Below are 23,612 nucleotides of genomic sequence, written 5' to 3'. Positions count from 1 at the left end.
ACGTGTCACGAGTAAAGAAAACATACGTATCTTGTGCCATCACTGTGTACGAGTAGGACGCGTTTCGAAAGAAACCAGGCGGATTAAAGAATTCGTACATGACACGCGAGTATCCATATTATGCCGTGTACGTAACTCACCAGTGGTTTTGAACGTAGTGGCGGTCTCGAAACTGGGCGCTCTAACAGGATGCTTCTCCTTGCTTCTGTCTTGCACGTAACTGACGGCAAGGCTCACAGCTGGCAAAGAATCGCCTCTAGTCAACGGAGGTCTGACCGGATGCTGCTCTTCCAACGAGAGCCTCTTCTCGGCGTGTTCGTCCTCGTCAATGGTGGAAATACCGCGTTTGAGTTGTGCGATCCCTCTGTTGTGGCTGAGATTCACGTGATGCGCTACAGCGGCTAGGTGAGCGTTCGGAATTCTCACGTTGTTGTTTCTCATGCCGTTCGCGATATCGTGGGTTTCTTCGTGTTGCCGAGAAATTTGTTGTCGCGACGTGCCCGAATTGAATTCCGTGATCGAATTACGATGATGGAGCTGCGAGTAACCGGCGATATTGTGATGCCGCGAATGGGTCTGGCCAGTGTTCTGTATCGGTAGAACGTCTAAATTGGTACCACCGTTATGTTCGGTGTGCCCGGACGTTCTGTACGCTTTCGACGTGGACGATCTGGCTTCGTGGAAACCGTGCGCCTTTTTCATTTGCTTGGCCGATTCCAATACCGCGTCTATCCTGTCGGCACCCTCGTAATTCACGCAACCGCGGCACACGGGCTCGGAGAATTCTGTGATCATCGCCCAGGGCATCCTGGGAAGATCGCACAAGTAGCACTGCGTTCTCTTTCCCATCATTTTGCTCGATTTCTTCGTCCCGTGAAGATTCGACGAGTCACCAACGCGTACCAGTATTCACGATCACATCCACTTTGAACACTGTCTATTATCCTCTGTTTCTGTTTCTCTATTATTCCACGGCCACTCCACAAACGAGTCGATTTTCTAAAGCATATCCGACAGAGAGAAAACCGTGCCTAGTCTTCGAGTACGATAAACACCAACTGCACACCCGAGAAATCACTTTGATACTCCTCCCACCGTCTTTCACATTTCCTTTCCACTCTCGCGTAATATACCAGAGGCTACACGGAATCGACGCGACGATGCTCGATTTCGTCGATAACTGCGCCGGGATTTCAGTAACCGCGTATATACCGAGAGACGCGCCGCAAAGGCGGAGCCGAAGGGAAAAGAAGAACACGTTACTCGAACGCGCCAGATATTTTTACCACGCTTTATTCCTCGGAGACAACAATAGGTATCCGTGTTTTATCGTACGAAAATGTTAAATCGCTCGATCGTCGTCGTTACGACGCATCGAGGAAACGTATATATACGCGAGGAACCGTATTCTAGGTTGAACACGAGACACGAAATAATGATATGCGCGCAACGCACGACGTGAGCTCACTCGCCTGGTTGCCGTACGAGGAGACGAACGGAGACGAACGCTCGAGAATGCGGCGGTAAAGCGGAGCTACGGGTGTCCCTCCCCTCGAACCCTTCTCTCCGCGACCGACCCTCCGTACTCCGCTTCGTCCCTGCACAAGCCAGCGATTCGACAACGACGACGACGACGACACAACGACGGCTACGACGCGCTCCGCCAATCGGGCGTTGTGGCGTCATGGTGCGTGACGTCATAATCGCAAAGCTGCGCATGCGCACCGCTACTTTCCCCCGAGGGGGACACGTAGTCAGCGACCGGGACTCGAAGCGCGAACAGACCAACGAAAGAGAGAAAGAGAACCGGGGGGCTTCGGAAGGGAAAAAAAGAAAGATGACGATAGCACGCGCGCGCGCAATCGGCTTCGCGTACCCACTCTTTTATACGGAGAGAGTAGGTCCACTTTACACTCGAGAAAATGCTGTTAATGAACTGCTCTTTGATTTCCAAGGAATTAGAAACGGATTTTTCAGATTTATCGATTATCGAATCGATCGGTAATTTATGCTGTCAAAAGTAAGTTGTTAATCAATTTCATTCTATTTAATTTTCGATGGAATTTATCGATAGAAATAGTTAGGACGTTCGCGAAAAATTGTAAAAGGGCTCCACCCATTTTAATCCGCGTAACTATCTCGAATTCTTGTTCACTTTAGATCAAGATGGCGGTCAATAACAAAACGCGCGACCGTTACGTCCTCGTTCGTTTAATTAAGAGGATATAAAACTGGAATCTAAAATTCGATTACGCTCTAATTGTGCTCTGTGTTTGTTAATATATTTAACCAACATAATATAGCGTACGTGTTACTACATTCGTATTTCGTAACGGAGAGTCGTATTGTTGCACGTAATTATACATATTGTTGACTACGAGAAGTAGAGCTTCTGCTATCGATAAGTATCATCAATATCGAAATATTTTTGATAATACGATATATCCATATCGTTAAAATATTGTCATAGAGATATGTTTGAAGTAGAATGTAACTAAATTTTATAACTAAAATTTAATTATTCCTTTTCGAATTTATATTTACGCTACAAGTAGAAGTAAACAGATTTGCATAATGAAATTGCGTACCTACATTACCATTATATAACAATTAGAACTGAAAAGCAGTTCTTTCAACCGAAGTGATACATCATATTTTTTGCGATTGCCCTCGTCATCCCCCTTCCGGTATTCGTCCCTGTACAATCGCCCTCGTATTTTTCGTCGCAACAATCTTAACGCCGATAATAAGTAGATATTTAATCTATTTTATCGCAGTTGCGTTGATCTTTGATCAATGTTTGAAAAGTATTAAAAAGCAATCGTTGAGTGCACTTAAATAAAGTCGCTCGAATGATATAAACAATAGGTACGATACGAGCCTCAATTATCATATATATATAGCGCAGTACTTTATCAGGTTTTTTTTCATGATAAAGATGATACCGTGATAACGATTACGGGAGGCTTCACTTACGAAATAGATAGTTTAGTTGTCGGTTACATCGTTACCGTTACAGCAACGATATTTCGGATTACAGTATGTAACTGGAATTGTTGTCCGGGGTGAGTTAGGATTTCTAGCTTCGAAGAAAATGCTCAGTTTACTCTTCACTTCTAATGTGGATATTATTCGTAATTTTTTTACATTTTTGTACAAATAGCATACATATATTCTTTTGAATAATTAGCCCGATCTCGCAGCGTGAAGCAACGCCATATAACGAGAGTTAATTGGAAATTTTTTCTTGAACCACCTAAATGTACAATGTGATCAATAGTAATATTATTTTTACAGTCACGCGATATCGATACAAAATTGAACTAAGTCTATTTAATAGAATTAATCGCATTTTGTGTCGATTAGAATCGATATCGAGATAAGATATCAATACCTTATCGGGATAACGTATTAAATTATGTGATTATTGTTCCGTCTCCGATAATATCTTCTCGTCATTCGTAACCGCGTGTGCGATGTCGAAATCGATTTCGTATCTCGAGCGAGTTCCGATAAAAAAAATTCACGTAATCTTTCGATATATCGTTGCACATCCATTAAGATGTTGAAACTCCCGATAATAACAATAAAAAAAAAAACACACATAAACCGTAATCGTTCGTTACGTTTGTAAATAACCGTTGATTAAATTAGTTGTAGAGAAACATATCGAGAGTTTAATTACGAACGTGTATACGAAAAGTTGCGACGAATATTTATCTCCTTTCTGTGTATTTAAAAACGAGATACTAACTACAAACGTTGAGTATCTTGTAAGAATGACGTCAGGGTGACGTCATAACACGATACGAGTTCATAATCCCAACCTCAGACAGAGGAAAAGGAAAAAAATGGAAAGAAATTTTTAACACACGTGTTATGCAATACGAAACGAAACAGTAAAAGTGAACGATCGCGTAGCGTTACTTGGTTGATAATAAGCTTTTACTATCGTTACTGATGTGTATCGAGAAGAAGAAACAACCTAACCTATGTACTAGTAAAAATAATAGCGCGAATACACTTACACCGGACATACTGTGTATGACGCTGCCAGCGAACGTTTAAGTGCACCGCATATTAATACCACGTACACTAAAAAAGAGGATGTGTACGTACGTATGATAAATAGGTGTCACTACTGGACTACCCATAATTCGTAGAAGCGACTGATAGGGTGACTTTATCTAGTGCGACGCATTACAAAATTATTTCCGCTCCGTCGAGACACGCGGTAGACCTGTCTGGCCTCCATCGTACCTTTAATACTTTTTCATTCCTAAATTGGCCGTCTTCGAAATTCGAGAATTTCAAACTTTTCCAAGATTTCTGAATTCGCAAATTTAAAAATTTTGAAATCGAGAAGTTTATCCGACACTGACAGCGATATCTAAAAATACTAATTATAAAAGTTTACATATCGCGCGTTATTAGCCAATTCCTCGTTATCGTTCGATAATAATCTGTTCTAAATGGAAGATTTTTTTTAACGAGTTTTGTCACGTGAATGAATATTGTGTTTACAATCTCACGAAACGATATCGTTTACCGATTATCACCGATGATACAAAAAAGATTGAAGCATTGGAAACGCGAATTCTAGCACGGAACACCGTAATTTATTTTTAAATATCGCTATTTAACGACTTAAGATGACGGTAAACATCCGGACACACCTGGTACGTGTCATAAGGTTAACACGGTTGAAGCGTTACATAACAGAATTTACGGATTTTTTAATGGATTGCCTTGAAAAAATGTTGATAACGCTAAAAAGCGATAAAACCAATATTTACCAAACGTGTAAATCCATATAATTCTTTGTACTATTATTATTACTATCAGTTAAAAATATTTTAATACACATGAAAGAGCACATATGTAATTATCGTGTAAAATATAAGAACAGTATAGTTTTTAAATTGAACGTCGTAAGGTAAATGAAATTATTGCGAGGATTATTCTAGAATACGATTCGATATCGCGAGAAATGCGAGCATACGGTATAGTAATCGTATATAGTTACTACGTTTCGATTATTCTTATCGAGTAACAAAGAGAGCGTTGTACTTTTCCGAGCGTAAGTTTGGCTTTGCTGGCGAACTGCTTTACGTGCTCGTTCGAGAGTCGTGTGTCTCGTGACGTCACCCGAGGCTCCGGCAACGTTGCGAACGATCGCGCGACGTTGTCGGTTCGTTGCATGTGCCGGAAATTCAGTCTCCTTCGCTTCTACGTGGGTTCACATAAATTCTCTTTGATACTGGAACGATCGGCGGAGGGACAATTATTTTTTTCGAACGCGTGCACTTTCTGTTTTTCTTCTTTCCTTTTGACCGAGGGAAAACTTGTCGCCGTTTCGCGATAAAGAAAGTGTACCCGTTTGATCGCGAGGAACGGCACGTTGCTCAGCTCGGATAATACCATTTTGTCACGTCACAATGTATGCTAGCCAGAGAAAATCAATCCGACGCTTCTCTACTAACCTTTTCATAGAATAGAGCGGCGCTCGCTATCGTCCGCGTCAAAAACATTCTGTTCTTCAAGGGTTCGTTGCGATATTGACCCGAGGTTGCGTTAGGTTATTTCTGTCGAGGTTCATGTACCTTTTCAGGTGAAACCTTCAAATCTTCCTCGATATACTACAAGTCTATCTCTGTGTCACGCATTACGCTCGTTCTTTTTCGTGTTACATTATTTCGTTGATTAACCTTCGCCCGTGTCCTTGACCTCGTATTAACAGTCCGAACCTGTACTTTAACCCGCAGTTGGTGGCCATTTTGTTATGTAGGGGGTATATCGATTCTCACAGCATTCAAAAGTCGATGACTAGTGTTATGAGTTATACTTATTACTTTTCCTAAACGTTAGATAATTTATGTATAAAAAAATTACTGGTTACATAAGTAGTTGAACATGAAATAGACATAAAAAAATATAATCTTCGTTAAAATCAATATTATATGGTTGAGACGAGTCAGTATGCATAATTACTTGATTGTTTTTACACGCAAATTAGGCCTGATACGAGTAATCAAATATTTTTTTATGTACGAGTCAGAATATAATGTCAACGACCTACATTGCCAGAACGACGAGCAATCGTCAAAGATCGATCTTTTAAATCAACCCCCATGCTGTGTTTACCGTTCGAAATGGACCAAGAGAGGAGGATATGCGCGCGATATATGACCTAATTCAGTACCCTACTGATAACGATGACGTCACGATAGCCTGTCTACTCGTTACTAGTCACGGACAGTACGTGACACGAGACCAAACTGTGCAGATGAGCTGTGCGATAATGGTGCTACTCTACATTACGTTATGCGTTACGATGTTCCTCGCGCCACGGCGCACGTTCAGTACCTATTATATTCTCTCTGGCCAACAATTTATTATCCATTCCACTCGTTTGTCATCGGTCAATGAATAAACATTTCATATATCTGAACTCTCCTTTATCACGTTGGTTTCTTACAAATAGCGTTTGCATCGGAATGTAACGTTTCTAGAAATATCGAGTCTGGGTTCAAGTCGAAAACCAACGAGACACGAGAAAATGAAAGTTTTTCCGTCGCTTTTGGATCGATCGAACAGACGAGCCTTCGAGAAAACGTAGCAGCCGTTCGTATATCGTCGTTCTTCCGTTGGCGTCAACTCACGAGATTGCGCGATGATGTCATGTATTCGGCCGAGTTTACGCGTGTTTGTAAACAGGCAGAGCGTAGGAGAGAAATAGTCCAGAAAGACGAACGAGGGAACAGGAGAAAAAGAGAGGAAGAGAAAGAGACAGAGAGAGAGAGAGAGAGAGGGAGAAAGAGAGTTGGCCCGTGTCAGGTACCTTGCTGTTCCGACTGCGCAGCATCTCAGCTCGTTTCTCGTACGGCTCGTCGAGGTTCTCCTGCGTATATATATACAACGGTCGCTCGTCTCGTTTTCTCGTACACAAGCGTGACGTCATGCTGCAAGTTGCACTGGAGTAACCGGCACTGGGAACGGGGGAGGTTAGGGGATAAAGAAAATGAGCGAGGCGCGCGCAGGCAGACACGCACGCACGCACGCACGTACTGTACATATACACGTGGACGCGCATGCGCAGAGAGCCGCGACGTCGATGGATTTGCTGTTACCTGCAGGGAGCAGGCTGCATGCAGGATACATGCGCGATGACATCGCTCGTGTGTGCCTGTTGGTTGGCTGCTTTTCCCTCTTTTCTCCACTCGCCAACCTACCGCCGTGGCATATAACCGGTTCCGCGCCGCGTGCAAACTCCTTCCTATCCTCTCAACCTTCTCTCCTTTCCTTCCTTTTTCATGCAGACCCATCGTCTCTCTTCCGAACCGTTCCGACCTCCCCCACTTCTTTTCTCTCCCTTTTTTCCTCGTGTTATATCATTCTCGCTCTCTCGTTGCGTGTATACCGTGCGCAAACGATGGAACAGAGCAACGAGTTCGCAAGAACTGTCCGCCATTCCAGCCATCCCTGCCGTTCTGCATGTTTTCCTCTCGTTCTATTTCGTCACCGATGTACAGCTCGCGTGTGTACGCGCCTTCGACGTTGGAATGCCGCTTCGTGGTCATATCTAGTGGGACGTGCTCTTCATTCCGTAGCCTGTCCTTATCGCGCTAACGCGATTTGTCCAAACGTGCATACAGCGCTCTACTACATACTACGCTACCACTCGTCGCCTCGGTCAATATCACATCGTGTACTCCTCCGGCTAGCTGACGCGCACTGCGCATCGATATCACGCGGTTTGGCCCTTCGTTTTAGGATAAACTTACACGAGAGCGGTCACGCGCACCTGTTATATGTATACGTCTCGAGCTTACGTTTCATTTCGTTGGCATCATTTTTGATGGCTATTATTCATTCTACTAAATAGGTAACCTGCTAGGAACGTTTAGGTATGTATCGATCATCGGTAAGTTATTGATAACTTCAGCGGGTTACATCTTACTCTCACTAATGATGTTCTTTCATCGTGGTACACAAAAAGATTGATAAATTTCACGGTTATCATTCACGTCTAATTATTTTTTTTTTAAAGTCAGAAAAATGATCCTCGAAGAAGAACAGGAACCTGCTCGAAATTTAAATAAAAATAGGATTAGTTATATTTGGTTTGGCTCGAAATTCAAACAAAGATAAATAGCTTTAAACGATGATATTCCACGTTACGTTCTACCTCGGTCACTCCCATTTAAAGGTGTAGCTATTGATTATCGATAAATTTTCTGTATCTTATTGATACTTAACGGTTTATCTGAGGCAGAATATAACGCGTGATTCTGTCGTTGAAACTTCGCATCTAATCACTATACTATTGCTATATTTTATAATTTTTTAGTAGTTACTTATTAAATTAACTGCGTAGCTTGTTAGAACCCAGCTGAATGTTTAACCGCGAATCGAGGAAAAGGAAAACATCGAGAGTCGATTAAAGGAAAGAGCACGTTTTTCTTATTCAAGCTTTCTAAACAATGTTCGCGAAGAAGGCGACGGGGCAATGCCACGAAGAAGGAGACGACGCATATTGCACCGGACGGTTAATGGCGTGATGGCGTGACATCGGTGCACACGCACACCGAGGTGGGGCGAACGGGACGAAACGAAGCGAAATGAAACGGCCGGAACGCGATGTCGCGTGGCTTGCAGTCGCGTGTGTCGCAAGTATTACACACGATCTCTTGACTAAATGCTTTAGCGCACGAACACACGTTCGTATCGTTGTTTCGTTTCTTCCCTTCTAATTCCCGATCCTTTAACCCTTCTTACGTGCTCTACGTAACTATTACTTTATGCTAGGCGAGATTACTCGTTTAAGGCGCACGAGAATGGCTTATCAATTTCCTCCTGACAGAGAAAAAAAACTCTACGACTAATGCGATTTCTTCTCCTCCGGTTGCTGTAATAATACCGTGTCGTACATGAAATCGGACGCGCAGAAAAATCAATGTACATTTCTAATTTCAAGTTATATTCTGAGGATTTTGTGTTTAAAATCGGTATCAAATTAAAAGGTGATGCTACTACGCTTTTACCATTCCCTAAGTTTATTCGTCGCATCGCCGAATACGGTGTCTGTTCGGTCTAAAAACAACATACACGATTGCTTCCGCGAACAACTTTCATGATTGTTTTAATGGCCGCGTATAGCGGAACAGCTGTAAAAATGATCCACGAGTTTGATACTCGGTTTTCTTATTTGCCCGGTGAAACCCGACCGATGCGACGTGCAAAATTTAAAGTCAAATGTGTCCGATTATCCGTCGTTCGATCTCCATCAGATAGCTTAAGGAAGAGGAAAAGAAAAAAGAGAAAACGTTAGTTCGGTTTGCACCCTCTTCTTTGTTTCGAGGCGAAACGTGCCGTTAAACAGCTCAAAGAAACACCTGACGACGTCAGACGGCCGTCCAGAAGAACGTGTACGTATGTACGTGCATACCTGTGGCAGGTGAATCGAGGAGTCAGGTGCCCGAGCAGATGGGGTAGTACCTTTACTCGAGAAAACGTTATAAAAGCGGTCTATCAAAAATGTAGGTTACGGACTAGAACAAATGCCAGCCGCTAGAGTAAATGTGACGCTTTTAACTGATTTTCGACGATGTTAATGGCGTACAGTTACACGAACGCGGGGGCTGTGTCGATGGAACTTTTTGGCAACACGATATAGGAAGAGTTGAAATCTTGTAACCCGGCTATCAAATTCACGATCCTTCGAGTTTTCAATTTTTCAGTGTTGACAAGTTTTAGACTTGCAGTACTTTGTTTGGAATTATTGAAGATAGCGACGATAGCGTAGAATATGCGAGGTTAAGGATTAAATAAAAAAAATTTCGAAAACGTCGTTCGACGCAGAACAATAAGATAAAACGTCCTTCGAGACGTTCTCGTCAACCGGACGAATATAACGAGCGCATCTTTTTTTCATGGACACGTATCGTGAGCTGTACACGTACGCGTCTTCGGTGTATGCAGTCGCGCGAACTAAAAGACTATGTCCAGTCACGTGTCAGAGTGGAATAGCGAAAACGTGATGCGATTATGCATTCTTCCTACATCGTTGTTTCTCGGCTCGATACGACCAGCGGACCCGCGAACAGATACACATACTTATTAGTCTAACGTTTTACGGTAATTCTATCAAACGTTTCTTTTTAACAAACGTCACCGGATTTCACGCGATTAGTTATGCAAATCTTTTCTTATCACGAGATCAACGAATGGGTAATGAAGCCATTCGGTCGTCAAACACGATCAATGAAACGAGACGCTCGAACTTTTTCAATGTTTAGAAACTTTGTTATTTTGTAAATATCGAGCAAACGATTCCAGGTGAGAGGCAGGATTAGTAACGTATTTGGCATCATGCACCAAATAACGAAACGTAGCAGATGGTACTAATTATCGAATTAAGTATCATAAAAGACACGAAGCTGATTTAGGTGGAAAATAAGATTGTAGCAGCAAATACAATGTGTTACATCGAACAAGTAGCAATTACTGTCGAACAGCGGATAATTAAAGCCTTTAATTCGAAATCGGTAAGATAGGTCCTGTGAAATTTTCGACCGAAAAACACGTAACGATAACGACAGAAACGAACAGCTGCCAGAATGTTTGATTAGATGTCAGAAAAGAATTGCCCCGAAGCAGATCTTATCATTTCAAATCACAGCTGTCTCCTGCCGCTGTCAGCCGGTTAACCGGTTGATGCGTTTTGAAATACAGATATTCGACAAAAAATCTATATACTCGACAAACGGCGTAAAAACGATTTATCGTTATCGAACGATATACGCGTCCTTTTAATCATCATACGACTGATAAAGTCAAAGATGACATTTTATGAAACTTGGGCAAAACATTTTTTAACAATAAAGAGAAAAAATCTTAGATTCAAAGACAAAAAATATCGACGAAGGAAAGTTACGAACATAAATTGCGAAATTTTTAGTGTTCAATTTTAATTTCTTTTTTCGGCGATACGGTATCTTTGCTTTTTGCTAGCGTTTTAATTGCTCAATATTCAATGCAACGCGCGTTCTGTAGCAACGGTCATTCATAACCTTTAAGTCGATTAAAATTTTCGAAAATCAACAACGATAAGGAGAGCATAAATAGTAATACCCCAGTTATCTTGTACGTTTCGAAACGTTAGGACAAAGAGGGCAGTATGCAATATCGGGAAGCGTTCAGAAACGGGAGCAAACAATCGAAGGACGTTCGTTATTCCGGAAACGTTCGCGCGTCGTCGGCAGCCGCTTTCATCGAACGCGACGGATCTGTCGCTTAATCGATAAGTATCGGTCATTTACGAGCCACGTCCATGGATAATTTTAAAACGCGCGTTCGAGAGTGAAGTGGGTCGAGAAGATACGTGGAAACGGCGATGTACGGTGAACTGTGGCCAGTTCCAAGGCGAGATTGATTTTAAATATAACATAAAACGTCGATGCGTAAGCGTATACGCGCGCGCCATCGTTCGAGTTCGTGCCGGAAAACGTACGATTGCGCATGCGCTTACGCTTGCGCGCAGGGCTGTAATTCGAATGCGAATTCGGCATTAAAAGGTATCTACGATTCTTTACATTTTTTTTATCAATCGTCGTTATATTATTCATACGAAACGTTATCATAATTGTCAACATAAAAAGGGTCGTTAAAATATGGCCACAAATTTTATATACGAATTTAAAAGGCACCAGAAGAAATCTTCCGCAAGATGGTAGCTTTCTACCGCTTCGCGTTCGACTCGAGACCGAAAAACAAGAGTGAGTCAGACTAGCAGTGGGAGACTAACTTCTCGCGTCTCCTTGAAACTCGCGAGCTTGGCGTGCTCGTGACTGACTGGCGTCGTAGAAGAAATGTGGAAAGTGGCGTGTTCGCGCGCGAGCGTGCAACATGTAAAAGAAACTTCAGTATCGATCCAGCGCCTCTTTAGAAAGTCACGTTGGCTTGGCGTGTTGATACCGATAAGTTCCTCGTCCCTCGAACCTCTACGACCGTGCGACGTTGTGTCGTAGCCGGCAAGATAGGCGGTTTATCGCGTACCGCGATAAGGAGCCGCGTAGCGTAAGAGTACGATTGAACGGAACGCGACGAAAAAACCTAAAGATATTGTTCGTGCACGGATTTGTCGCTTTGATCACGTGACGTAGTCGACCGGTCTTGTCTACACTAGACACGTGCACTTCCTTAGAGAAAATGTTACTTAAAAATTTAAGAACGTAGAAATTCAGTAATTTAGAAAGGTATATGATTTCCAAAAATTTTAGTTAAAGGAAGCCTACGTTGCACGCGATTTACGTGCACGCGGTAAACCGTTTCGATACTTTCCGTCCGCTTTCGGATCCGTTCAGTCATCCATCGTTGTTCTGCCTGCTGACTCGACCGCGTTACTCGCTTGTAATTACCTGTTCATCGTCAAACCGTTACTAAATATACGCCACAACGGGCTTAGACTCACTCGAGTAAAACTTCCTTGATTTCCCTTTTGAATCGAGCGTTCAACAATGTACGAGTCACCGAATCTTCATTTTTTCATTCGTTCATTTGACTTCGCAATTGGAACATATTTTTGCTTAACCTAATTTAAAATTTATGATTGCAGAAGACACTGATCGTAATAAAAATTTTTAGGTTAAAAAACAGGAAATGTCCTTTTGTTACATTTAGTTTAATTTATATTACAACTTGGAGAGTTAAATATTATTTTAATCTTGCTTTAGTGTCAGTTCTATAGGTGCATTTTTGAAAGAAATATCTCTGTGGAAATTGCATCGATTCTTCCCAGATCGAGAAACGCCACGTACGAGTCGCCTGCGAGTTCCGTAATTGTGGAATATTTTGCAATTCGTAGATTGGAAGGCGCCTTTCTCGAAAGAGCGTCGACGATGGCGATGCTGGTCACGTAAGCCCGTAGTTCCGAGGGTGCCCTGAGCACGCCATGGAATACTAGAATACTAGCGGCGAGAATGTGCGGCGAATACCCGCGACGCGAGTAACCGCGAGCGAGCGAGCGAGTGAGCGAATCGGATCTATAGTATGCCCCTCACGCTTCGACGCGCCTCCGTATATATGTACTTGTATGTATCTATCTACTTAAACGTGCCTATGTGCTCTACGTAGCCAGCATAATTTCAGGTTTTCCCGCGCCGGAAGTTGAGAAAAAATATTATGGGACCCTCGTGCAGTCGTGATAAGCAATTTCGCAATTTTTCGCGGTTATTCGCGTCGCATTGTTAACAATGACGGACGAAAGGGCTGCCACTTATAGCTGTGCAAAATATACCTCGCACATGAACGGCATTTTGATCGACTATAAATATATTAAATATTATACTTTACACTAATTTTGTCTTCTCGTGTTCAAATAGAGCCTACTAAAAAAATCTAATACGCGTAGCGATTGACAGATTACATTTAAAAACTATACATCGTAAAATAGCTCGTTCCTATCTGGCAATTATAGAGTGAAGGATAGTGACATAACAAATCACGCGTCACGAATACGTAAAGGTTAATCGTTAAAGTATTAATCGAATATATTACTGTTCGGCTTACTCAATGTATACTGCAAAGAATTTTGATTTTCAACCGAACGGACCATTACCTCGCCCACGTCTTAAACGGTCGCCTGAAGTCTGGTGATCGGGTAAAACCGGTTTGAGTGCGACAGTGCCGTAACTACCTAGCGATGTACTTCGGGATTAGCAAATACTCGTCAAATTGTAACTTGTTTGTTCACCGATTTACTTGTATAATGCAAGAGAAAAACTATGTACAATGAGTATTACATTAAAGTATCGATAGCAGCACCTTATTACCTAGTATAAAGTTTCGCGACGTCTAAGATAATTACAGAATTAGTTGGGAAAATTGTCACCAGTCCAACTAAAATCACACTAATCAGCAACTCGAAAGTACGTTTCAGACTTATCATCGACACAGCTGCAATGCAACAAAGCGACAACTACTGTGATACGTTTGTCATGTCATAAAACATGTCTAGTCTGAAACGGGCCTAAAATTGCACACTATACTAACGGAGAATGAAATGGAATGGGAGACGGTCCTCCCACTACTGTTCCACTGCGCACGCGCAGTCGAAACTTCGTTCTCGCTCAACATCTATATACAAGTATTTTACGAATAAAATTTTTATTTTCTCGAAAACAAACACATTGCATCTCACACGTTAAATTCGTTTTTATTTTTAACTTAAAATTACCACGGGTCTGTTTATCTTGTCTGTATTAAAACATCTTGTATTTGTCGATCAAATCAGAAACGAAACCGAAAGCGATCTGAGAAGATAAATCGATGCTGTGACTAAAAACATTTACGTCGATATATCGCTTTATTATATCGTTTCAGTAACTTTAGTTTTTGACAAATAGTGCAAAAATTTATTGCCACGAAAAAAACTAAAATTTGTGGAATAATGAAGAAATAAACTACAGCCCTGTCAGGATAATTCTAGAACCTCTTAAGTATCGATATAAGCGCACTAACCTCTAGTTCCCCACTTTAGAAACATTTTACCGAAACAGTGCAGCTCTCCTGGCCGATATAACTCCTGAATATTGAGAATGCACAGGTTCGCACTACGTGGGACGCATTTGCACGATCTACTATGCATTCTGAATTCTGAATAGATGTTTTCAGAGAGTTTTTTAACTTTATTCTTATGACTCTTAGATTCGGGCAATTGCGAATTATACTTTTTAATTGACTAGTAACGATTGGTGAAGTTTTTTCTGCTTCACAATAATACATTTAAAGTACTTTTCATATTCTGTGCAGTCATAATATTCAGTCAACATTTAATCAACGTAGTTTTTCAAGATATTTTATAATAAAGTAGACATTTAATAATAGTTCATGACTTTTTAGATGTTAAAATCAAGAAAAAGTATTCAGAGTAGAAATAAAAAAAAATTGCCTCCTGTGAGGTTTGAACTCACGACCCCTGGTTTACGAGACCAGTGCTCTGCCACTGAGCTAAAGAGGCTGACGTTCTTCTCATTTCACATGAAAGCTTATCAGCAGCAAATACCGTATACAACCATAATAATAAATTATACATAGAGAGTACTAATAAAAATATGTGTAACTATTATTATAAAACTGAATTTGAAATTTTAAATATGTACCTAGTAGCTTTCATGAGTATTTATTAACATTATATGGGCGATTTCCTTTTTTAAAAATCACGACATTCGTATAAAAATATCTTGACAAATAGGGATGAACATTTATAGCATATGTTTATATCTTGTCGATGTTAATTCGATTGTTAATTAACTGAATCATAAGAATGTTTTTGTAACAACAGACACAAATGAATGCGATTAAAAGTCATCTGCATCGCTTATGCGATTGCCATACTTATGAACAAAAATAACCTGCATATTGCGTTTCGTGATAATGCAATCAGCAAAATTACGTTCACTCGGATTACATTACAGTCGAACCGATCCCGTTTGCATTTCTATGCGTTAACTACCCGTTGCCTGATAAATATTTCTTGTTTGGTATGCTATAATCATGTAACACACGTTTCGTTACAAAATACGTGAAACGCCTGGAATAACACGTGTAACGAAACGCTTCAAATTATTAAACTTGTTTCAGGGTCAAAACTAAAGATTTTAAGTGCAATAGACTCTGTATTGTATATTGCTAGCGAGGGTTATCCAGAAAGTTTTCTCTTTCGAATTAGACTACATCTTACATATCCTTAGATTTCTCGACCTCTGAATATCTTTTGTATCTTTATATTCCTACATCCATGTATTCTTATATCCTTACACCCCTATATCCCTGATTATAAAAACATTTACAAATGCACATGTACCAATGAATCATCCAAGAAAAATTTTAATGCGAGAAGTGTTTCCGTCTGTCTTGAGCTGTATTAAAAATAGTACGACACAGAAATTCAACACAAACGCAAGACAGATGTCAATTGTCACTTCCTGTTTTGCGCGTCGATCACAATGAGCTACGTAGATCCCTTCCTGAAAGGACACGTGCAAAACTCTCTTTCTCTAGGTAGCTCCCCAGAAAAGGCAGATGTTGGAACCATCTTAAAGATTTCGTAGGGAGACCCTTTTTCAGAACCTTTGTCGTATTCTTTCAGACGCTATAATAAAGGGCCCAACGGAACGTACCCGTGAGCCCATTGTGCGATTAAGCAGATGTTATCCCGTGAATGCGCAATGTATAATATGAATCGCGAACAAAGAATTCGATTTTTCTACCGTACACGCGGAGATTTTTGCATTTTCCCCGATTGTACGGCCCGGGAAAACGTAACGACGTATTGTCCGTGAAAAATCACCGTTATATCCTACATTATCGTGCCATCGCTAGCTTTTGCGCTCTTTACCGTCGTGTCTCGCGTTTTATCGCCGCGGGTACAACGAGTTATGAAGTTGTGAGCTGATCAAAGGTACATCCGTTCTTTTAATTAAATTCCATGAAATACTCAACGTGAATATGAAACCCAATTTCGTTTTTATATTTCTTTCACGAGACACAACAATGACCCTTATACGATCGCGGTCACCACGATCTATGGCGATGCAAAAGCGTCAGAGTTGTAAGTTCGTTTCCCGTCGATCTCGGCTCACCAGGGCCGAGGTCAACCAGCATCAGAAACGTACCCAACTCGGTGACTTTCTACTTTCTGTTTTTATTCATTGCTGGGATCCTTGCCAGCAAATTCTATGTCTTCGGAAGAAGATCACAACTATCAGGATAAAATAGCCTCGTTACTAACCGCGAGCTGCTTCGCGCATAGGTATTGAATGAATCTCTTAAATGTCTTGGCTATTGAACCAATTATGTGAAACACTTGATGTATTCGCCTTTTTGTATGTCGCTTTTAAATTGGAATTCTCAACACGCCTTGTTCTTAGATAGGGAATTTAAAATAGGAACGCAATCAAGGATGACACTTCTGAAAACTCAGCGTCACTTTTAAATTCCACGAATACCTGGGTGTATAAGTGTCGTTCATGTTCTAGAATAATCCTGAGCCACGAATTTAGAGAAATTTAAATGTTTCGGAACGTTGTAACGTTACGAAGACTTACTTTAAGTTACAGTAAAAAAATAACTATGTAGTAATAATCGAAAAACTGTAAATCTTAATTTATTGTTTTAGTAAATGATCTACGTTATGCTATATTGTTTCATAGCCTTGAGGAAATTCGAACGCTAGTTTCTTCGAAAAAGGTTAAACGAATGACGCAGAGATTTCTTATGTACATCTTTCGAGAAGTTTCCCGTTGGATAAGAGCGGACATGCGCCCAATCGTTTCTTGGGGATAAGCCCGCCGGTTGTCGAGCGATGGGGCGAGCGAGCAACCTCCACCCGTACCCTTGAACCTAGCAGACGCTCGCAACGTTGCCGCCTCGTGCAACTATGCTGTGCCGTCTCGTTCGGTTACGTTCGGCTTCCCTCGGCAATGCTTTCTTCGCAAGAATTCGCGTCCTCCGTCGTCGTCGTTGTCGTTATTGTCGTTGTTACCGTCGTCGTCGTCGTCGTTGTTGTTGTCGTTGGAGGCTGGCGCGACGCCGAGTATGCTGACGTCACGCCTTGGCGTTACGCGTAGCGTTACGTAAAAAACGTGCTGCTGAACTCTTTTACTCCATCGTACTATAGCAACGAGCGTTACTTGCTAGATACAGAAAATTCCTACGAAAATTCTTTGCCACTGCGCGTTTCAAATTTTTCACGGAATAACTGATTCTATAATAGGTATGACAATAAACTATCCTTTATGTCATCTCTGTAACGAAGAGTCGGATTGAAATTCATTTTAGTTGTAAAAAAAAAGATATAAAAAATGAAGCTTGTATTTGTATAAAAATCAACGAAGACAACTGGACCTGGATTAGTCCAGCTTTCAGGTACAAATCTATTAGTATGTTTTTTCTGTTGTCATTTAACCTTGTCCTTTTAAATCTAGGTTACACTTGTCCATGCTTTCTCTGCGTTCCCGTGTCTGTTGACGTCGACGAACAGACACAGTCTGACGTCACTCGTATTACGCAAAAAAAACCCTGTCTCGTGAACTCGATTAACACGTTGCAGCGTTCCTCGTGACTTCAGTCGTAACGAAATCGCGTTGTCTGGCGCGAAACAACGATCGGCTTATTTTCGCGGTGAACAGGAACATTTTTTCCTTCGCAGTACATTGGCCTTGCGTTTACGATCGTGTTGGATCTAGGTTGCGTTTAAGTATGCTTTCTCCGCAAGAATTTAATGCCTGCCAACGATGCTGACTGGCAGACGGCGTTCGGAATACATGCTGACGTCACGTGTAATGTTGCGCGTAGCGTTACGTAAAAAACGTGGCTGGCGGATCGTAAATGCATTGGTCCTTTAGTACTGTTAAAGTCATCATAGTGAATTGGTTATACGATAGAATAATACGGTCAATATTGCTTAATTATAATGAAATACCACTGCCGTAGATATTGAAATAACTGAAATCCAAGTTTACATTTTACTGTAATATACGTACAAGTAATTGTATGGTACAGTGTTGGTATACAGCTCTCTTTTATATGGCTCCTTCATTCGGACTTTTACGCACATTAACGACGTTCTCCCACCACTACAGTGTACAGAAATCCATGGACACCACCGCCATTTCAAAGGTCGATTTGTTTTTGATTCGCGATTACGGTCACCGAACGAAAATATTTAAATTTTCAAACTCGCAAAAATTCGGATATTTTTAAATCCATCAAGTTCCGCATTTACTTATTGCGATAATTTGTGACGTAAAAATCGACGTACTTTAGCCGCCAACTATGTACGCTACTGGCCATAGATCGAAAAATCATCTCACGATTACGTGTTTTGAAATATAATATACCCAATTGTGATGCAACCCGTAAAAATAATTATTAGAACGATTTGTATTCTTATCGTTGATTGTTTTCGTATAAAAGATATTTTAAATAAACGTCAAGGAATTATCGCTTTACTGTAAATCGTGCCCGGAAGATCTCCTTCCTTTACCTTCTTTACTCTCACTTGCTCTTTCCTTTCGCGTCTGTCTCCCGTTCGCACGCTCGTGTGCCATTTACGAGGCAAACCGGTTTACGCTCTTTTTGCGAACCACGGCTTCGCGAAGAATGTTGATTTTTGCGATATGTACCGCTGGGAACCTAACCTACATCATTATCCGGATGAGCTGGTCGCACTTGAAGTCTTGTTTCCTCGTAGACCTTGAATCCCCGTAAAGGTTTTATTTTTCGTTCACGTTATCAACGCGACGAGGAATGATGCATTTCGAGGGTATTCAAGACGAATGTCCTCGAGGCTCGTGACTCGACAAGCAACGAAGCCTCGATACGCACGCCACGAGCCTGGCATAAGTAAAATGACAGATGGTTTGTACGTATGTACATAACCGTGCGCCAAGATAAAAAATTTTAGTCACGACGAGGGAATCGCTTCATGGTCGGGGACAAATTCGGCAATGTCTTGATATTTGCCATTCGGTACACGAACTATCGCCGAAAATATTTTTACTACCAAACATGCCTGGCATACGTCTCCGTTGATTAGCGTAAGTGGCTATTGTTCTCACTAACCTACAGCACTATACTCATTATCATTTTTCAATCGTGACGGTACTACCAAGGAATTACAACGGCGTTCCGATAACTTGGCAGCTGGGATATCCCAGGGACGAATACATTAATCCTATTCACATGGGGCGAAATGTCCGAAAATATTTTTAAATCTCTCGTGCGAGAAGAAGTTTGCGAATTACAGCTCGGTGGAACGAGAAAGTAAAGTATAAAATTAAATTGAAATTGTCGTTGCGCGTCGCCATTCATGAGTTAACTGTTCGCTACGATGAACCGTAGTCAAGTGGCGCGAAAATTAAAATGTCATTTTACGATGAGTCTTGTTTAAAATGATTGATAGTTACGTAAATTTAAAACGGTAAAAAAGAAGTAATTACGTTTGTTACGTAGCGTTCATCCCAATGCAAATACTTGCAAGTTGAACGGATCTTACTGTCTGCAACCAGAAACCGGTTAGACGAAACTTTCGAAAATTCCAGAATGACGTAGTCTTTCCCGCGTGTACATATGCACTGTGAAGATACACAACTGTGTTTCTCCCATCGTTCTTCATTTACAGTTACTTACGTAAGATACTCTTGAGCCTTTTTCTTGGCTCGTTTGATGCACGGCAACCGACTTGGTCACGTTTTATTGTGTACAACGAAAACATTCGCATATACGAACGTTAATTTGAATTACTATTGTGTAACCTATTATATTATAAAATTACTGTCTACTAGTATATCTTTTACTTACCTCGATTATACGTTAACCGTCGTAATAAATCACTGAAGCACTCGCATAAAAAATATACACTTTTCATTTTTTTTAACGGCATTAAAAAACATGAGTTTCAAATTTAGCGTTGCAATTACCCTATTAATTCATAACGCTCTACCGATCGTGTGAAAAAATAATTTAAACAAAATGAGTATCACTTTAGGAATTTATCCAATGGATACGGTCTTAAATTTTTAAATTTAAAGTTGTGCCATATAGCAACGTTACGATGCATTCCAAGTTGTGTAAATTTAAGGTTAATAGAATTAACAAAACAGTACTCACGTTACCACCGGGTAATCGACGTATGTTCTATGAGACTTAGATGCACTGTTAGGACTTCGTTGCCTCTTCGTGGTTTCTCCGGAAGCAACTGCATACAATACAAGAAATACATATTTACAATTGATTGTAAAATCCATAGAAAACGTGTATATATATTTATAGAATATTCGCATTTAATTCATACCACAACTATAACTATGGTATTCGCTTGGTGTTTCAGTGAACCTTTCGTCGGTTCTAGATGTTAATAATTCATTTATCCTCCAATCTTGTATTTCTTTGCGTAATACTGCAACCGGATCATCATAGTTTTCATTATCGACTGATTCTATGTGATTCTTGCATTTAACTTGTGCTTCTTGCGTAATTTCATTTTGAGAATGTTCATTTATTCCGCGTGATCGTTTTAAGATGTTGTCTGTACATTTTCCCTTTGGAAGGTACAAAGCTTTATTTCTCGTAATTACTTTCGAAGATGCCTTTTCATGTGACTTTACCGAACGGGATCGTTTACTTATTGCGGAATTTAAAGATTTACCGTTGGAGGGAACGTTCTGATTATCATACGACATTTTTATCGGTTCTTCGATAATTGCGATATATTCTTTTTATTATTTCCGTTTGATTTCCTGAAAATCAAAAATTTTAATTTTATAATTAATTCATCGATATTTTACGATATAATATGTATGTTATTTATGATTTAAATATATCGATAGAAAATTCGAAATAAATGAAATAAAATGGAAAATTGAAAGAGAGCGCCATCTTTCGAAAGTCGCTTTCGCTATTGCAATGGTTTACTCATGATACAGAATGATTACGAATTTGAACATGAAAATAAAATGAAACTAAGTTGCTTTACTTGCTAAAAGTTGCGTCGACTAATTTGTGACGGATATAATATCACCGTTATAAACGTAGGTAAATACAAAAATAACGGTGTTAGTACATCATTCTGAATTACAGCTAACGAGAAATAGAAAAATTTTATTTATAACATCATGTAATCTAATTATATTTAATTAAAGTTAAAAGTTGAAAGTATATTACTGTATGATAAGTAAAATATGTTAGTTCTGCAGATTACACTTGAATTATATTGAATGTTTTTATATTTTTACTAACCTTTCGTTTGCCACCTGTTTTGTCACTGTTACTATACATAACCAATGTTGAAGCAACAGTTAAATCGTAACGAACGTTTTCTGGCCATAAAAGAAAAAAAAAGATGAAAGAAACAGTGACGCTATGATCGAAATTTGTTGAAAGTATAAAGTGAAAACAGTTACTTAAGAATGTTACTTGTCATTTCTAACTTGTCAAAACTTGTATAAAATAATTATCAATTAATATATAAAATGTCACAAGTGAGGTAGTTTATTACTCGTAAATAATATACAATTAAAACTGAGCGAAATCATTTACAAATTATCAATAATTATCAGTGATACAACACGATTATTTAAAGTATAACAGTTTATGGTCTTACCTTTTGAACAAAACGACTGGATGCATTCGAAACAAAGCACAACTTTATCTGGTAAGTGCATATAGGGGTCAGGCTACTACATGAACATCTGTTCGTTTGCTATAGCTTTGGATTTTGTGATTTTATTAACAATTCACGTATTGTAACAATCAACGTTTTTTACTATCCGAAATTAAAAAAAATCATTTCTTAAAAATATGTTATACAATTATATTTTTGAATGAATTTTAATTTTAAAAAATCGTCATTATGCGTTACAAAAAATAGATGATTCAGTTTTACATATATAGCAATAGATGTAAAATTTATATTTGGTCAATTATTCTATAATTTGTCATTTATTGAAAAGAAATTTAATAATTCCAACACTGTTTTATCTTGTTTGAATAGTACGTGTCTGTGTACATATTGTGCACGTGTCTTACTAGGCAGCTTTATCCTAACCTCAAATTTATCTCCGTCAAAGTTCTTTCAGTCTTTTGAGGTGCATCGATAATACATTTTTAAGTGAATATCTTTGCATAGAAAGTAAATAATTTATTATAATGGCAATGCAAATGCCTACAAAAGTGGACTCTGATCAGATTAAATCTGTATGTATTTACAGTGATTTCATAGATTGTAATTTATAAAAAGACCGCATTTAGATGTGTAAATCAACCATGTGCTTAACCATGTGAAATCTAAAGAAAACGTTCAACTGCTATCGCGTTGCATTTGAAACGGAATGTAGATTTTGAATGATTAGAATTTTTGTACTTCAGGTTCGAGATTTTGTGGCATCCTATAACAAATTAATTGAAATTTGTTTCGTTGACTGTATAAACGATTTTACGACACGAGATGTCCAGTCAAAAGAAGAAAAGTGCGCTCTGAATTGTATGGAGAAATATCTGCAGATGAACCAAAGAATTTCCCAGCGATTCGCAGAATTTCAAATGCTCGCTAATGAAAATATAATGGCAGCACAAAAAAAGATAAACGAAGGTACATAATTTCGAACGTTACGTAAAGTGTATATAAATTAGGTTTTCAAACGTGACACCATAGGAATTATACAAATTCAATATTTTAATCCTTTTTTTATCTTAATTTTTCTAATTATAAATGATATAGATATACTGTTGAATATTAAGAAAATAAGAACAACAATGAAAAATACTTATATAACAATTATGTATTACTTTATAGGTAATGCATTAAATAAATATTAATGGCAATACATGTTGTACAAAATGTTGAATAAATGGCTAATACTAACCAAAATAAAACCAAATTATTAAAATACAAATTATTGGACGGATCAAAACCTTTGAGCAAGATATACTATTCAGAAAAGTGATATGAAAAAGTGTGTGCACTGAATGTTTGTAATTTCATCTATATAATGTAGTCATAGACTATCAGTTATACATTGTTTACATTAAAAAAGTTGTATGTAAAGCAC

General features: G+C 39.5%; 2 protein-coding genes and 1 non-coding gene across 9 annotated transcripts in view; 1 reads left to right on the top strand and 2 right to left on the bottom strand.

Moving 5' to 3' along the window:
* Positions 1-22,355, bottom strand: part of LOC100878937 (uncharacterized) — a 42,176-nt gene extending 19,821 nt beyond the window's left edge. Inside the window, exons 1-4 of one of the 6 annotated variants that reach the window (XM_076539060.1) lie at positions 22,166-22,355; positions 21,802-21,881; positions 20,858-21,302; positions 20,674-20,761 (exon numbers count right to left, since the gene is read on the bottom strand). In XM_076539060.1, the coding sequence (XP_076395175.1) occupies positions 20,674-20,761; positions 20,858-21,245 (476 nt within the window). In that variant the 5' untranslated portion in view covers positions 21,246-21,302; positions 21,802-21,881; positions 22,166-22,355. Of the gene's footprint in view, positions 1-140; positions 279-6,841; positions 14,755-20,673; positions 20,762-20,857; positions 21,303-21,801; positions 21,980-22,165 lie in introns of those variants that run through there. The other 5 variants (XM_076539058.1, XM_012293764.2, XM_076539068.1 and 2 more) reach the window with 5 other exon arrangements.
* Tim9a (translocase of inner membrane 9) lies at positions 260-23,612 on the top strand. Of its 2 annotated transcripts, none has more exons than XM_012293770.2 (3): positions 260-2,020; positions 22,930-23,152; positions 23,357-23,612. In XM_012293770.2, the coding sequence occupies exons 1-3, from the start codon at positions 2,009-2,011 to the stop codon at positions 23,377-23,379; spliced, it is 258 nt and encodes an 85-aa protein (XP_012149160.1). In that variant the 5' UTR covers positions 260-2,008; the 3' UTR covers positions 23,380-23,612. The 2 variants fall into 2 exon arrangements, with proteins under 2 accessions (XP_012149160.1, XP_003707021.1); XM_003706973.3 differs by lacking the exon at positions 260-2,020 and adding an exon at positions 22,566-22,758.
* Positions 14,948-15,019, bottom strand: TRNAT-CGU (transfer RNA threonine (anticodon CGU)). Its single transcript has one exon. It is a non-coding gene; the product is annotated as a tRNA-Thr (tRNA).

This window comes from Megachile rotundata, chromosome 2, assembly GCF_050947335.1.
Source record: "Megachile rotundata isolate GNS110a chromosome 2, iyMegRotu1, whole genome shotgun sequence".
Lineage (NCBI taxonomy): Eukaryota > Metazoa > Arthropoda > Insecta > Hymenoptera > Megachilidae > Megachile > Megachile rotundata.
This window is presented reverse-complemented; position numbering and strand designations above follow the sequence as displayed.

Excerpts from the sequence above, each read along its gene's own strand:
- Tim9a (XM_003706973.3), top strand. The coding sequence starts at position 22,711 with ATGGCAATGCAAATGCCTACAAAAGTGGACTCTGATCAGATTAAATCT. Across the intron at positions 22,759-22,929 it reads ACTCTGATCAGATTAAATCT|GTTCGAGATTTTGTGGCATC; the intron begins GTATGTATTTAC and ends TTTGTACTTCAG. Across the intron at positions 23,153-23,356 it reads ACAAAAAAAGATAAACGAAG|GTAATGCATTAAATAAATAT; the intron begins GTACATAATTTC and ends ATTACTTTATAG.